The following is a 15,798-nucleotide window of genomic DNA, read 5'->3' on the forward strand; positions in this document are numbered from 1 at the left end:
ATTATAAACTATACACTAAATTAAATTTTCCAAGAGATTTGTTGTTGTTCTGTAATCCAATTATTCAATAAAAAAAACTTATTTCATATAAAAAAACAAGAAAAGTATAGGCATGGCAGCATAATCATTGACTGTGATAATGCAAACGGTAATGTGATATGCATGCCTGAATCACTTTCAAATTTTTTCTTGGATCTTATAAAAGAGGATTGCCCTAGTCAAGTGTAGTAAAAAAGGTGCTCTTTGTCATCCTCACTCACTAACTCTTTACTGTCCAAGAAAAGAAAAGTAGCCGAGAACCAAACAAGTCACTGTGAAATGGTGTCCAGCTCAGCTCGGCTCATCTTCTTTTGCTTCTTCATCCTCGTCTCCGCCATTGCTACCACCGCTACTGACCACATTGTTGGTGCTAATAAAGGCTGGAACCCTGGAATCAACTATACTCACTGGGCGAACAACCACACCTTCTATGTTGGTGACCTTATCTGTAAGCCTCCCCCCTCTCCTTAATTAGCTCTATCTATACATCAAGTCTGTTTATAAACATCAGTTTAAGTTTAGCCAGAAGATCAAAACCCAGTTCCCGTTTATAATTGAAGTGTTTGCTTTCGCTCTGTCAATGTAGCTTTTAGGTACCAAAAGACACAGTACAATGTCTTTGAAGTGAACCAGACTGGTTATGACAACTGTACAACAGAAGGAGCAGTAGGCAACTGGACTAGTGGCAAAGATTTCATACCTCTTAACAAGGCCAAGAGATACTACTTCATTGGTGGGAATGGGCAGTGTTTCAATGGCATGAAGGTTACTATTCTTGTTCACCCTTTGCCACCACCACCAACATCGGCTACCATGGCTGCTAACGTGAAATCCTCAGATTCTGCAGCTCCATTGGTTTTCCATAAGGGGTTGGTGGGCTTGAGGGCTTTGGTTTTGGCAGTTGCTTCAATTTGGTTTGGATCTGGTTGGATCTAGTAGCTAGATGGTTAGTGATTTAATTTGGTGGTTGAAAAGCTCATCGGAACTGTATTAATTCTGGTTTTCCCCCCTCTCATTACTCAATTTTTCTTGTATTCTCTTTTTGGATGTTATATTATCTAGATTTCTTGAAAATATCTGAATCTTTCTTTCTTTTTTGGCCACCTTTTTACTCTTTTCTTTCGTTTTGGATGCGAACAACAGCTAGATTCTACCCTTTTTTTTTTAAAAAAAAAAATCATGTGTTGAGAATTCGATTCTGGATCATGTTCTACCAAGTGCCTTAACTTTGCTTATGTGCCAATTTTAGTTTAGTGTGCCTGTCAGCCTCCTACAATATTTGGTATTTACACTGGAAGAAACTTCACTTCTATCACTGCTGATCAGATGCTATCATATTTATTAATGAACAAGATGTGTGTTTGTCCTTGGGGAACAAAGAGGCCAAGCGAGAAAACCGGAATAATAGATTGCTTCCTCTGTGGTTTCAAGTTCGAGCCCTATGGTTGCTCATATGATGACCACTGGAGATTTACATGGTTGTTAACTTCAAGGCCCATGAGATTAGTCGAGGTGCGCGTAAGCTGTCCCGGACACCCACGTTAAACTAAAAAAAAAAAAAAAACCAGAATAATGTGTAATTCTTAAAAAAAATATCATTTTACCATTTCAATTCATAATGACACTGAGTCTATACCTTTTAGTTTTCTTTAATTGTATAATGTGTTATGATTTCCATCTATTAGTATTTTTTTTATTATTTACTAGAGAAGTTTCAAGAAGCCCCATCGACATCGTCTCGAGGGTTCAACCCAATCGGTAGTGTTTTGAACACAAAATACATTCCACCCCGAGGGTGTTATGTACAAAATGTATCCATTTTCAATTTTCAAATGGTTAGTCTATTAATGATCAGAAATATACTATTTCTATTCTTAGAGTTTTAATGTGTCATCATTGTTAAGCGCTAAAACAAGACTTAGTGAAAAGTCAACTACTACATTTAATAGGTGATATAGTGGTAAGAATTTAGAATTAAAATATTTGCTTTCTCTGTAGTCTCAGATTCGAGCCATGTGGTTGTTAATATGATAGCCACTGGAAACTTACATTGTCGTTAACTTCAGGGCCCGTGGGATTAGTCGAAATGCGCGCAAGCCGACCCAGACACCCACGTTAAAAAAAAAAAAAAACTTAGTGAAAAGTTAAAGAAAGTTTAAATACTTAAATTATCTTGAAAAACCGAGTTAGGAAAAAAAACAAGAACTTTATGTTCAAATGCAATGTTTCTCCATTTAAAATACTAGAAAAATAGTTTTTTCGCTTTTCAAATTTGTATCGAGCTTGAAAAACATATTTCAGGCAATGCCATCACAAGTCCGGGCCCCTGGATAGCAATGATGGATCACAAAGCCATTCTTTCTGCAGCCTTGGTTGTGCTTTTATCTTCATGTTCTAGCATCAGCTCCATAGATCATAACCCTCGTAATTCTCTTCTCTTAACTTACAGATTTAACTAAGAGAAAGCAGGAAAACGTTCGTTAACAAATCACACGAGCAAAATTTAATTAGTTTTCTTTGTTTCATGTCATTGCTTTTGCTTTCTTGTTTTTTTTTTTTATTATTGTATAGGATTGTACCCCACAACAAATACAAAATCAAAAGAAAAAACGAACACAATCTGACCTCCATGAGTTTGGGTCCATGGATGTTCTCATGAACATAATATTTGCTTAAATTAACAAGGAGAAGTCTTGTTGAAATAATATACTTTTATAAGTTTTTAGCACTTTAATTATGTGAAGTCTCGCTTAAATCAACCATGCATTAATTAACGTTTTCTTAATTGATAGCATTTAGACTGGGTGGGGGATCGAATTTCACTGGTTTAAGGAAAGTAGCACTACACAAACACCGGCCTAATATCGTCGCTAAAAGTCCCCACTCCTTACTAAAACTGTCGCAAAAGGGTCTCTCGATCTGTACTGTATACAGTTTCTCGAGTTGATTTACAATAGCAGAAAGAGTGAGGGAAGCCTTGAAAGACTTAGGGTACTGCCGATTTTGGGCTAAAAGGAGAAGAAAGCCTGAGGAAGGGAAGAAGGATAAACGAGCACATAAAATAATGGGCTGCACCGAAGAAAACTCAGCAATGAAGAATAGGCTATGATTTTTGGGAATTCAAAAGGGAATCTTACTATGCAAACCAATTTACAATACTTTATCTTTTCTTAATTATTCTTCCATTATATATTTAGAAGCCCTGTAATTTATTATTAACGTGGGAAGAAATTTCAAAATGCGTTAGACTATAATTAAAGTTTTAATTAGAGTTCACGCAATTTATTATTTTGTTTTTATTACTGATACTAAATTATATAATCCATGATGATGACATGTCTAGCTCCTGGCTAGTCAAAAAGACCACCGAAATCAAAGGAGCAATCATCTCTACCAGCTGCCACCAATTTCAAAGAATGGTGAACCAATCACCTTTTATAGATATATAGTCGTGGACCAATTTCAAAGAATTGGTGAACCAATCACCAATTTCAAAATCGAAAAGCTATTTTGAAAATCCAGAGGTTTAGAAGAAAATAATAATAATAATAATAATAAATATTGACGCCAAACTAAAACACCGCCACCAACAAATGAAGGGGCCACCGAGTGGATTTGAATGTCATCCTGAAAGCTATCATTTGACCAGTACACCACCCCGCGTCGCTCAAATGTGGTGATTTCAACCTATACAATGATGAGTGTAATATAGTTGTCTTCCATCTTTTTTATTAATATTAATATTTATTTAATGACAAAAGTGTCATTCATTCAGCTTGATAATATATAAAAAACAAGATAAAAAAACAAAAAAAACCCTTGAACATCACCTAAAGAATTTTTTATTCTAAGGATAACTAAGTCTTTTTACTAAGCTTTTTAAAAAATAATCTAAACAACCCCTGAAGGTAGTTCAATTTTTTTTTTTGCTTTTAATTATAAGTTAGTAATTTTAATGTATATAAAATATAATAATACTCAATTATCCCCAGGTCAAATATTGTTAATGAAAAAAATAAAATTATCATTTTACTATTTGGATCCACGATACAAACCAAAACCAGCATAAAGCTAGCTATGTTGAAACCCCTTACCGTTTTAGTTTTCTCAATGTTTCAAAGGTCAGAGATGACATCCAATAATGCACATCCATATTCAAACTAAGTATCGAAAGAGGTTCCCTTCTGTTCTTGCTTTACTTCTCCTTATCTGACAAACAGGCACGCAACTTAACCATGAAGTATCGAGTTTATTTTCTTCAGGTTCCATTTCTTAGTCGTTACAAGTTACAAGTAATGGAACATAAGTTGACCAGTCAAGACATCCAGTTTTTTTTTTTTTTTAGTTTAACATGGGTATTCGGGTCAGCTTGCGCGCACCTCGACTAATCCCACGGGCCCTGAAGTTAACGACCATGTAAGCCTCCAGTGGCCATCATATAAGCAACCACAGGGTTCGAACCTGAGACCACAGAAGGAGCAAACCTCTTGGTCCCAAGATTTTACCACTGGACCACCACCTAGATGATTAGAGATCTAGCTTTCGTAGGCTTGCAAAGACAAGTAAGATAGACCATCTATAACGTGTTTGGTTAGTGTTCTAGGAGTAAGTATATACTCTCAGGACGGAAGTAATTAAACAGATACATGTCTCCAGGATGTTACCTAAATAAACAAAATCTTAACCAAAGAACAAAGATATAACATTACCATGAACCAGAAATATATGCATCCAATCAGAGACAAGGAAAATGAAAAATCATTCATCCGATTTACATATAGCCTCGAAGAACACAGCTTCACATCCATCATGTGTTAACAGATTACAGCTTCCATCCTATGTGCCACTCAGCAAATGACGCAACATGATAAATGGAAGCAAACAAAGAAAATTTACTGAACCTACTCTGCATTGGATCCTTGTTTTCTCCTTGACCTACTACACAACTTGGAAGGTGGGGAGGAAGAAAACTCGAAAGGTAGAGGCGGTAGATCCATCTCCCCCTTCAAAATCTTGACAATCTCTCCGATAGCTGGCCGTAATTCAGGCATCCTCTGCAAGCATGACAGCGCCAAGTTTATACACAAGCTTGCCTGCTCCTTGTTGTATTCATCTTTCACTCTTTCATCTACTAGTTCTAAGATGTTCCCAGTTTGAGCTAACTGCCTGCACCAACTTATTAAATTTGCTTTCTCAAGCTTCATGGGGGAAGCAAGAACATGTAATGGCCTTCTACCGGAGACAATCACAAGAATTAAAACCCCTAAGCTGTATATATCAGCCTTCTCCATCAAGTACCCGCAGCCACCACATTCTGGTGCAACATAACATAGCGTGCCTCTCATGCTTGTTGTACTGCTTAACTCGCGACTAAAAAGATCCCCACTCCACATATCACTTCCAGTAGATCGCGCATTCTTTTTCTTCCACCCCCTTCTGAAACTGAACTCCCCATTTTGATCAGTATCATTTTGGTTCTGTTCTCCCATTTTCTCTCGTCGTCTATGAAATCTAAACCTGCGACCAAGATCAAAATGCGGTATTCTAAACCCTCCTTTCCGCTTTGTTTCAATATTCTTCAGCTTACTACCCTTCTGGTTTATCCCATCCAAGTGCTGCTCATCTTTCCACCACTCTTGCATCTTCCTATTTTTCTTCCGACAATTTTTCCTGCCTTCATGTTCCTTCTTCTCAAATCCACTAACATGATTTTCAAACTTGAATTCTTTTAATCGAGGAGGTTCGTTTGCATCGTCTAATTTATCTAATGGGACCATACGACGCAATTCTTTTCTTCCAGGAGTACTTCTCTTCTCGTCATCCCAATCTAGATTTGCTGAGGGGCAATCTTGGCTCCCTATCCACTCCATGACATAATCTTTACTACACAATTCACCACTCCCATCCTGTCTCCACCACCAATCCTTTCCCCATTGTTTTGTACTAGCTATATCATCAACAACCGAGGAGCTATTGCAATTCAGCTCCTTACTATGATCGTTACTACAAAAATCATCATCATAAGGCACAAATTTACAATTCCAATCACCCCATCCAATATCAACACTAGAAACCTCCTTCCCCTTCCCATTCCTTACCTTAACAACACTCTCACTCACAATATTGGCATTATCATTCAAAGAATTCAAGTTCAAAGCTTTTACATTATAGCATGTTCTGTTATTTTTTGACGAAGAAGAAGCTTGTAAAGCAAGAGCAAAATCTACCTCGTGACAACTCTCCACAGGGGTACCATTTGCTGGTGTCTCTGAAGTCATATTCCCAGAAAGCTCTTGACTCTTCCAAAGCTCTTGACTCTTTCCCAAATCTTGACTAAACAAATCCACTCCAAAATCCCCCTCCCCTTTAATCCTTGATAACCCAAAATCTGAAATCTTTGCTTTCAAATCAAAATCAAGCAAAACATTGCTTGGTTTAATATCCCCATGAATCACTGGTGGGTCACATTCACGGTGCAGAAACTCAAGTGCTTTTGCAACATCAAGAATGATACTAATCCTTCTCTCCCAGCAAATACTCAAATGACCATCCCCAAATAACAATTCTTGCAAGCTTTTATTTGGCACATACTCGTAAACAAGTAAGCGTTTATTCTTTTCAACACAGTACCCCAAAAGAATAACCAAGAAAGGTGATCTTAAACCACCAAGAATCTGCAACTCATTCTGAAACTCTCTCTCTGATTGCAAGGAAAGATTATCAAGCCTCTTAATAGCATATAACTTGCCATCTCTTGCAATGCCTCTAAAGACAGTAGCAGTACCTCCTTTGCCAATAGTATTTGCATCATCAAAATCATCAGTGGCAATCTTTAGCTCTTTGTATGAAAACCTTTGGAGCCTTAAAGGAGCACTAGAGTCAAAAGGGATGGTTCTTGAACGATTCAAAAGTGTGCACCAAAGATGGTAAAGAAAGTAAACAATTGCAAAGATTAGGACCACAGAGGCTGAGATCGTGAGTGTCAAAAACAAGATTCTGGTTTTGGTTAAGAAACTGGGTCTAGGATGGTCAAAACTTGGAGATAAGGGTCTTGAAGGCATGGTTCGGTGGTTTGAAATTCTGGGTTTCTAGTGTTAATTAGCTAGCTAGTTTGGTCTCAAGATTTGGTGAAGAAAGAAAACGTGTCGATGGGATACTCGTTTCTTTTTCTTCTTGGGGTGGGGGTGTTTAGTTTTTATTTGCACTTCTTGTTGCAATCTGTATCCAATGTTATAAGTTGCTTTACAGTAGGATAATCAAAGTGAAATGATATTGTTGTTTACAATAATAGTCAATGACATTGATAATAGATTCTTAATTTTTAATTCTAGTGATACTGTTATTCACTGATCATTTTCTTTTTAAAAAAATAAGTGATTAGGAGATGAACTATCAATTAGAAAAAGATGGTGGCGCAGGGAGGGTCCCAAGATGCTTTTGACTAAAGAGGAAGTTTGAGAAGACAAAGTCCGAAGCAGCACGGATAAGATAAAGAAAATGGAGGGAACATGGATTACAGTGACAGTCGAGAGTGATTCTTGTCCTAAGCACTGTATGGAGGCGCGTGGTGTTTATGGTCTTGGACTTTGGATCTTGGTGGTTGAGATGCCAAAAGTGGAAGAGATAGTGGAGTGGAGATGCTTTGCTTGCTACTAATGGGGTTTTGGGTTGATACTCCGAGAGAGGATATCGATGCTTAGCCAAACTGAACCGCCACTTTCAAACTTGAAATTAATGCAAGAATCTGGATAGTACATGGGAGATAAAGTGTACTTCTGTCCAATCTAGTTTTTGGCGAATCACTGATTCCATCACCAACTGAATTTATTCCGTATATTTGTCTAGTTCAGTGTCAGAAAGAAGAAGCAAGGGGTCATGTTGCTAAATTGTAATCCAGGGCAACTAGCTAGTAATTCAGAAGAATTATAGGCTTGATCTACTTGTGATAATTCATTTTTCTTAATCTCTAATAATAAAGATCTTATGTGTTATTCAGATTAGATCCTTTAAATGTTTTATTGGTCGATTTAGATTTCTATCTAAATCTATGTGTTTATGGATTTTTGGTTTTCCTTCCCTCCCACTAAAAGTTATTGGCCTCTCTCTTTTGATATCGACTAGTAGATAAGGATCGTTCATCAATAGAGTTTAGTAATGCGATCTGTTCTTTGTTGATTCATGGCAAACCTATCTATCAGTATATGATACTTCTGTAGTTTGTAAACAAATAAAGAAAAAAATTATGTTTATTCCATGTAAAAAAAAACACTTTTTTTTTTAAGTGTTTATAAGTGTGAATTTCTATTATGTAGTAAATTAAGTGAAAAATATGGTGAATAAGCTTTTCTAATGTGCTTCCTAATATTATTATATAGATATTTATAATATCAAAAGATTAATTAGTTTTTGAATTAATTTCTTTAATTTTTATAATTAATTTTAATATTTATGACTGTTGAGATAAAACTAAATAACAGTTATTCAGTTTAATTTAAAATATAATTATCTTTTTAAGAATCATATAATTTTATTAAGAATCATAATATTAAAAGACATAATGTTTTCATTATAATGTTTTCAAGTCTAATAAAACTTGTTACTACTAAAAGAAAGAATATATGAAAAAAAAAATTCTTTCTTTTATCTTCTCTTCTTATTTTTAGGTTTAGAGCGTTTAGTTGTATTCTCGAGGTGTTATCTCTATGTAAAATAAATAAACATCTTAAAAATAATATTTTCACGTCTCTAAACTAACTGTTTATTTATTTTTATCTTAAATAATTTCTTAATCAATAAGTTCCTACAAAATTTCCTCCAAAGATAGCAGCTCAATAGTGGAAGTTCTAGGGAGTTTAGTTTGCAGCAAAATCATAGCCTTCGCTACTTGGAAGAATTTTCAGCATCTAAGCTGTTGTCAGATCTACTTCAAACAATAAGATGAATAGTTTGCTTAGTAAATGAAATGATGCAAAATATTTTTAAAAAATTCTTTTAGCTTAGAAATATATGAAAATATTTTATTATTTTTACATAAACATATTAAAATCATTAAAAAATACTAAAAAACCATCAACTTAATATTTTTTTTTTAAATCAAATGCACCCAAACACAAAGACAAAGAGTGATTTCATTCCCACCAACTATTTACTTCCATTTGATAATAAGGTGAACATAGTGATACATTGAAGTATAATATTTTGATATAAATGAATCATTATTTTCCATTTAAAGAAAAATATCATTGTGAAGAACAACAATTCAAGATGCTAAAACAGTCTTAAATGTGACTTCATTTGTGGAAATGACTGATTGCATTTTGGTGCGACATTTTCAAAAGTAGAAAACCTTTCTATGTTTTTATTTTATTTATTAACGTGGGTGTCCGGGTTAACTTGCATGTACCTCGATTGATTCCACGGGCCCTAAAGTTAACGATCATATAAGTCTCCAGTGACCATCATATTAGCAACCACATGACTCGAACCTAAAACCATAGAAGAAACAAACCCCTTAATCCTAAGCTCTTACTACTAGACCACCTACTAAATGATTACTTTCTACGATTTCTTATTCAACCTTTCTATGTCTCCTTCAAAGTTCGACCGAGTAATTTCAGTATTAACATGTGACTTGACACGATTTGCTTTTTCTTGTTTCGTTTTCCCCCCTCCAAAGAGAAAACGTGTGATTATGGCTCCACTCTTTCTTTCTTTTCTACAAGACCAAAGTCTAAATTATTTGTTTGAGATGATGCCAACAAGATCAAAGTCAGAATTCATGCACATTGCCTTCCATAAACCAACGTGCTTTTGGTCATGAAATGCTCCTCCACCTTTTTCCTCTAGCAAATTGCTTCCATTAATTAATTTTAATTATGATCTCTCTGTAAAATGCTGCACGGATGCACCGAACAGAAGAAGTGAAAAGGCAGGCAACAACCCTAAGCTGTTTGAATGATCTGGTTGCTTCAACTAACAGCGAAAAAAAGAAGGTTCCAAAGAGCCCCACCTACAACAAAATAAAGCTAAACAAGATTAATTAGCATTACGCAAATACACATGTATTGAACACTATTCGTTGGAATAGTATAATGATCTTTTGTCATAAAACCTTTCAACTTGTCACGGGGTTAAGGTGATCTTTTCGGACGTATTTGTCTCTTACATACTGTGTGAGGTTAAATTAATTATTTTATTTTTTTATTGTATATTATAGATAAAATCAATATAACTCTCTTACCAAGATTTTTTTTTAATCATTTTACATTGATTTTATTGTAAAATCAAAGGTTACTCATGAACATTATTATAATTGAAACGTATTAAATATTATTAAAAAAACTTGCATGCCAGTGTGTGGACGACCCCTATGTTGTTTGGACAGTGCGTGGATCAGATGTATCTTTGGTTTGGCTCCGGCGATCATTTCTTTTTCTCTCTCTCTCTTCTCCTTGAATTCAACTCTAGCCCCTTCAAGATTTCAGACCAGCCCCTTCAATTTCTTTTTATTTCACATTTGTTCCTTGTCTTTTTAATTTTTTTTTGAATAATCTATAAAATTACAAATATTTTCCCGTTTCATCCCGTTTCATTTTTTTAATTTTTAAAATTTGATCCTTATTTTTTTATTTCTATTTATTTTGTTCAGAATCATTTTTTAGATTGTTTTTTTACAATTTCATCCTTTATAGTTTTTTTTCTATCAGATTTGATCCTCATTCTTTTATTGTTATCTCTTTTACTTTGACAAGTTTTTTAAATTGATTTTTTCTCACGACTTCATCATTGAAAATTAAATTGGTTGAGAATTAAACTTCTTGATTGAACTCGGGTCCAAGATTTCACGGGTTGGGAGTTTTAGAGATTTGCCCAAGTTCAAGAGGTTTGCTTGTTTTTTTTCTCTTTTTTAAAGCAATATTTTTTTTACCTTTTCTTATATAGTTTTGCTTTATTATTTTTTATAATTTGCCTTCTATAGAATAGTCTTGAGTTCATGACCAGAGTCACTATTTTTAAAGGTTAAAGTGGATTGATTTTTGTTTTTTTTTTATTCTTGGGTTATTTTAATTTTATTTTTAATATTTAATTTATTGAAAATTCATTTTCTTATTTTTTCTTTCATTTATTTTCTATTAGGTTATTCTAATCCCATGTTCATGATCATGAATTTTACAAATTAACTCAAGTTAAATACATTAAAAGAAAAACAGAGGAGGCTAGTTGAGGTTATGGGAGGAATGTTGCTATTGTGATAATGGTGTCTAACGCGCACACAGAGTTTGCTGTTGTGTGCTGTAGCCGATACTGAGCAAAGGAACATCGATGGTGGTGGAAGGTGGGGTCTGTCCACCAACAGGAAGTTGGGATTTCTGATTGAAGACATTGGATACTCTTTTCTTTCCTTAAATCCATTGCTGTCTCTGTATTTTTCTCTGTTCTTAGTTCTGATGGCTTCATACATGTCCTGCTTTGCATGTGCGTATATCTAATATATCTCCATGGTACACATCATTTCAATCTCAAAAGAAAAGGCCAAAAACATTACTTGTTGGATTATTTAATGTTTTTAATCAATCATAATAGTATTTTATTTTAAATTTATTGTAAATACTTAAACATATTACCATATAAGATTACTGTTCTTAATAAATGTTATTGATTTTTTGTTAAACATCATAAATAAAGCGTAACTTTTTAATGAAATGCATTTTCAATAAAAAAAAAATAGAAATTATTGAATGTTAAACAAACAAACTAGCCAATTATTTAACTATGTGTGTTCTAAATATCATACATGGATCTTGGGATAATTTTTATTACAATGGTATCAGCGCCTTTATACATGCTTTAGGACCAAAATCATTGCTTATAACTGAAAGACACACAGGAATTATGGTTCATAATTAAGGATGTAGAACACAGACAAATGGAGATTATCGACCCCATCTGGTAGCTAGTATAAGACATCAAGCTCAGTTCATATCTTCTTCACAACGTGCCATGCATATATAATTCACCAGATGGATCCCTTGAAGAACAACACGCCATGCGAGGTGCTGCGGCGCACACTAGAAACAGAGATACGAGAGAGCCCCCATTAGGATTATTGATCTTCAATCAAGATAAGACATTATTCATTGCTATAACATCAACAAGGTTTATTAGGCGAATTTATTATTCAAATCAAGTTTGCAAATTGACCAATCAACATTGAAAGAAGGCTTCTGTGTAATGTCAAAGTTTGGTGAATATAATGTCAAAAATGAATTGAGTAGGAAAGACTAAAACAAAAGGATGTTTCAAGGAAGCAATGGATAGTTTGTTTCCCATTATTGTCGTGAAAACAAAAATGTTCATGTTTTACTGTGTTTTAGTAGTATTGCAAATGTCCTAACAGGCACACAGAATTTGTTACCTTGCTAGTTACGAAGCCTCCTTTGCAATCTAGCCATGATTAGCACTGTCGTCACGTGCAGCCAATCTTCAATATGGTTCATGAGACGGAAGAAGGCATGCCTCCATGGCCTGTAGAGCAATAAAGTGCCACAAACTGCCCAAAATCCAGTGGCAAATCCAATCCCCATGCTCAGATAGAATCTTCTGCTTATAAATCCATCCTCATCTTGGATATCAACATTTTTGCTGCCTTGACTGATTGATGGATCATGAGCTTGTTCTGCTGCACACTCGTTTGAAAGAGGTTTCCCACAAAGTTCTGCATTTGCCACGAATGAATTATTGTCAAAGGTCTGGAGTTGAGTGCTTAATGGAATTTTTCCTGACAAGTTGTTATACGAGACATTCAGGCTACTGAGAAAATTCAAATCGCGAAGGCCGTTAGGAAGTCCACCAGAAAGTTGATTTGTAGACAAATCAAGAGATTCTAATGATCTCATGAGGCCTATCCTGGGAGGAATGATCCCGGTCAATCGATTATTTGATAAATGTAGCGAAACCAAGCCCTCAAGTTTCGCTATCCCATCAGGAATTTCTCCACTTAAGTTATTGCTGGAAAGATCCATGATCTTCACTTGTTCGAGAGTTTTTCCATATTCAAGCTCCATTCCTTTCAATACAACTCTAACACTATCATGATATAAAATAATAAAAAAAGGTAAAGTATGGTTGTTGGAATGACCAATGAATTCGTAAGTGCTCCCATTCTTTGACATGGCAGAGAAATTGCTGAAGCAATGCGGTATATCATCAGATATATTATTGTGGGAGAGATCCAATATTTGAAGATGAGCTAGATGGCAAAGGACCAAGGGTAAGGTTCCATCAAGGTAATTTGATCTTAGGCGAAGAACAACCAAACTCGAAAGATTTTCTCCAATCCAAGATGGAATTTTGCCAGATAATCTGTTCTCCCCGAGGTCAAGAATTTCCAATTGCGTACAATTGGCTAGTGACGGAGGCAACTCTCCAGAAAAACTGTTATTTTTCAAATTTAATGTCTGGATAAAAACTAGAGAGCCAAGAGAGGCAGGTATCCTCCCTGAAAAATTATTGCCAGCCAAATTAAGGATGTTCAGTTCTTTACACGTCATCCAACAGTCAGGTATTTCTCCTGAGAGACAATTGTCAGAAAGGTCAAGATAAAATAATCTCTCACAAGCAATTGAACAAAGGTTGGATATAGTTCCTGAAAACAAGTTTTTGGAAAGGTTCAATATTGTTGCATTAAGTGGAAGTGGTAAGGAACCGTGCAAGAAGTTGGAACTCATATCGACCGTAGCAGAATCTCCTACGACTGATGGTAATTTATGCGCTTCACCAGTGATTTGATTGTGAGAGATGTTCAAATAATTCAATTTGAAAGGAAGTTTCCCAAACCGACTGCTAATGTCATCTTCAATTCCAGCGTTGGAGATGTCCAGCTCGGAAATTCTTCTCTGCGTTCGTAGCCATTGAGGAAAACTAGGCCCCAGCTTGCAAGAGCTCATAATTAAGGTATCAAGTTGGAAAGGAGGAGTCCAGTTTAAGCTCAAGTTAAAAACAAATGCATTTGAAGAAATATCCAAGTGAGTTAATTCGGTCAGGTTCAAAAAGTTAATCTCTGAGATTGTTCCATTCATGAAATTATAGGAGATGTCCAAGTAAGCAAGATCAGAAAGTAGCCGGATATTTTCGATCCAACTCCCATTTAATTTATTATCAGAAAGAAATAATCTAGTTATGAAAGAAAGATTCTTCATATCAGGCACCTCTCCTACCAAACTATTCCAAGACAAATCCAATGATTCCAATCTACCAAGATTCGCCAAGGCTCTTGGTATTTCACCTTCAAAATGATTCCCAGAAAGAAGAAGACTTTCAAGATTAATCATGGCCCCCAAAGCTTTTGGGATTTTTCCTTGAAATTCATTATCATAAAGTTTGAGATGAACAAGGCTATTGTTGAAGTTAAGCAACCAGGGGAAGATTGAAGATTTAAGGGTGTTTTGAGAAAGATCAATGTCTGCAAGTGATGCAGGGGAATAATTGGAACGAAATAATGGTGGAGAAATCACCGAAGAGAGCCCACAACCACTCAAATACAAGTTGTGCAAAGAAGGGAGGCTATTGATTGCTTGAAACCAATCTGTAGTTCCACTCAGGTCTGCGGTGCTCAAATCAAGATGTTTCAAAGCAGGAAGACGAGAAAGCCAGCTAAGACTTTCAACTTTGTTAAAATTATTGTAGCTGAGATCAAGAAAAACCAACCTGGTAAGATTCCCTAGCTGATGAGGAATAGTTCCGGTAAGATCACAAAAGGACATATTGAGATGCATCAAGTGTTTTAATGAACCAATGAATTGGGGGATGGAGGTTGCTCTAACCTCACTCATATCCAAGTATGCCAAGTGTTTCAGCTCAAGCAAGGGAGAGCTTATATCGCCTTTGAATTGCATGGAATCGTCTAACTGCTGATTAAGCTGAAGTGAATAAACATGACCGGTTCTGTTGTTGCACCGAACTCCTGTCCAATTGCAGCAATCATCACTAGTCCCCCATGAAGAAAGCTGATCGTTCTCATCCACGAGGTCATCTTTCAACTTAAGAAGTGCTTGTTTCTCCCTTTCCATGCACATGACTTTAACGTCTACCACACTGGAATTGGTTTGGTACGCATTTGAATCATGATGCACACAGTAAGCCAAGAAAGAAAGACAAGAAATGTAAGATGTTAATTAAGTAGTTTGATTGATCAGTGTCCCAGCCATAGTTTGATTGATCAGTGAGTGTTCTGAATCAAGATGAAAGATCAAACTACATCATTGATGTTAATTAAGTAGTAAATGCTTTAGCTTGTGGAAAACTGTTCCTAGTCAATAGTGGTCACTACTCAACAAAGAAAACTTAAAATAATAAATATTGTTAAGCAGAGTTTTTTTTAAAAAAAGATATAAACTCTTGAAATTAATTTTTAAGAGTAAATAATATTGAAAAAAGGAAAAAACTAAAATATTTTAAACCTAAATTAAAATGAAAAATAAACCTTAAAAAAACAAATTCAACGAATTTGGTGCTAATTCAGATTTGGGTTCTAGATGCCTGTGGATTTCACAGCACATTTTGACCTGGTCTCTGTACAGATCATCTATATATTCATATATGGTCTGTGATAGTCTGTAATATTTAAGGTAGCTTGACCCAAATATTATTAAAGGAAATTTACAGATAGATTGACCAACCTGAATGATTTTTCCTTGCACTTCCTTCCTAATTAATGAAGATGAGAATGTCGTCTAATTTTTTATATGAAGTTTAGCCTTT

The 15,798-nt window shown here is 35.2% G+C and overlaps 3 protein-coding genes across 3 annotated transcripts; 1 reads left to right on the top strand and 2 right to left on the bottom strand.

Annotated features, from left to right (window-relative positions):
• Positions 1–166: 166 nt before the first annotated feature.
• Positions 167–1,131, top strand: LOC18094251 (lamin-like protein). Its single transcript, XM_006368438.3, has 2 exons — positions 167–487; positions 626–1,131. Exons 1-2 carry the CDS (start codon positions 319–321, stop codon positions 973–975), a joined length of 519 nt encoding a protein of 172 aa, XP_006368500.3. The 5' UTR covers positions 167–318; the 3' UTR covers positions 976–1,131.
• A 3,659-nt stretch (positions 1,132–4,790) lies between these two features.
• Positions 4,791–7,292, bottom strand: LOC18094252 (putative receptor-like protein kinase At1g80870). Its single transcript, XM_024597757.2, has one exon. The coding sequence runs from the start codon at positions 7,098–7,100 to the stop codon at positions 4,941–4,943; it is 2,160 nt and encodes a 719-aa protein (XP_024453525.1). The 5' UTR covers positions 7,101–7,292; the 3' UTR covers positions 4,791–4,940.
• Positions 7,293–11,410: 4,118 nt separating this feature from the next.
• Positions 11,411–15,151, bottom strand: LOC18094253 (receptor-like protein EIX1). The gene is made up of 2 exons (XM_006368440.3): positions 12,455–15,151; positions 11,411–12,107 (listed from the first exon to the last, which is right to left on the bottom strand). Exon 1 carries the CDS (start codon positions 15,111–15,113, stop codon positions 12,459–12,461), a length of 2,655 nt encoding a protein of 884 aa, XP_006368502.3. The 5' UTR covers positions 15,114–15,151; the 3' UTR covers positions 11,411–12,107; positions 12,455–12,458.
• Between the last annotated feature and the right edge of the window lie 647 nt (positions 15,152–15,798).

This window comes from Populus trichocarpa, chromosome 1 (assembly GCF_000002775.5).
Source record: "Populus trichocarpa isolate Nisqually-1 chromosome 1, P.trichocarpa_v4.1, whole genome shotgun sequence".
Taxonomy (NCBI): Eukaryota; Viridiplantae; Streptophyta; class Magnoliopsida; order Malpighiales; family Salicaceae; genus Populus; species Populus trichocarpa.

Bases quoted from the DNA above. Each gene is read 5' to 3' on its own strand.
- LOC18094251 (XM_006368438.3), top strand. From the start codon at position 319: ATGGTGTCCAGCTCAGCTCGGCTCATCTTCTTTTGCTTCTTCATCCTC. The intron at 488-625 runs GTAAGCCTCCCC...CTGTCAATGTAG, and splicing joins CTATGTTGGTGACCTTATCT to CTTTTAGGTACCAAAAGACA.
- LOC18094253 (XM_006368440.3), bottom strand. From the start codon at position 15,113: ATGTGCATGGAAAGGGAGAAACAAGCACTTCTTAAGTTGAAAGATGAC.
- LOC18094252 (XM_024597757.2), bottom strand. From the start codon at position 7,100: ATGCCTTCAAGACCCTTATCTCCAAGTTTTGACCATCCTAGACCCAGT.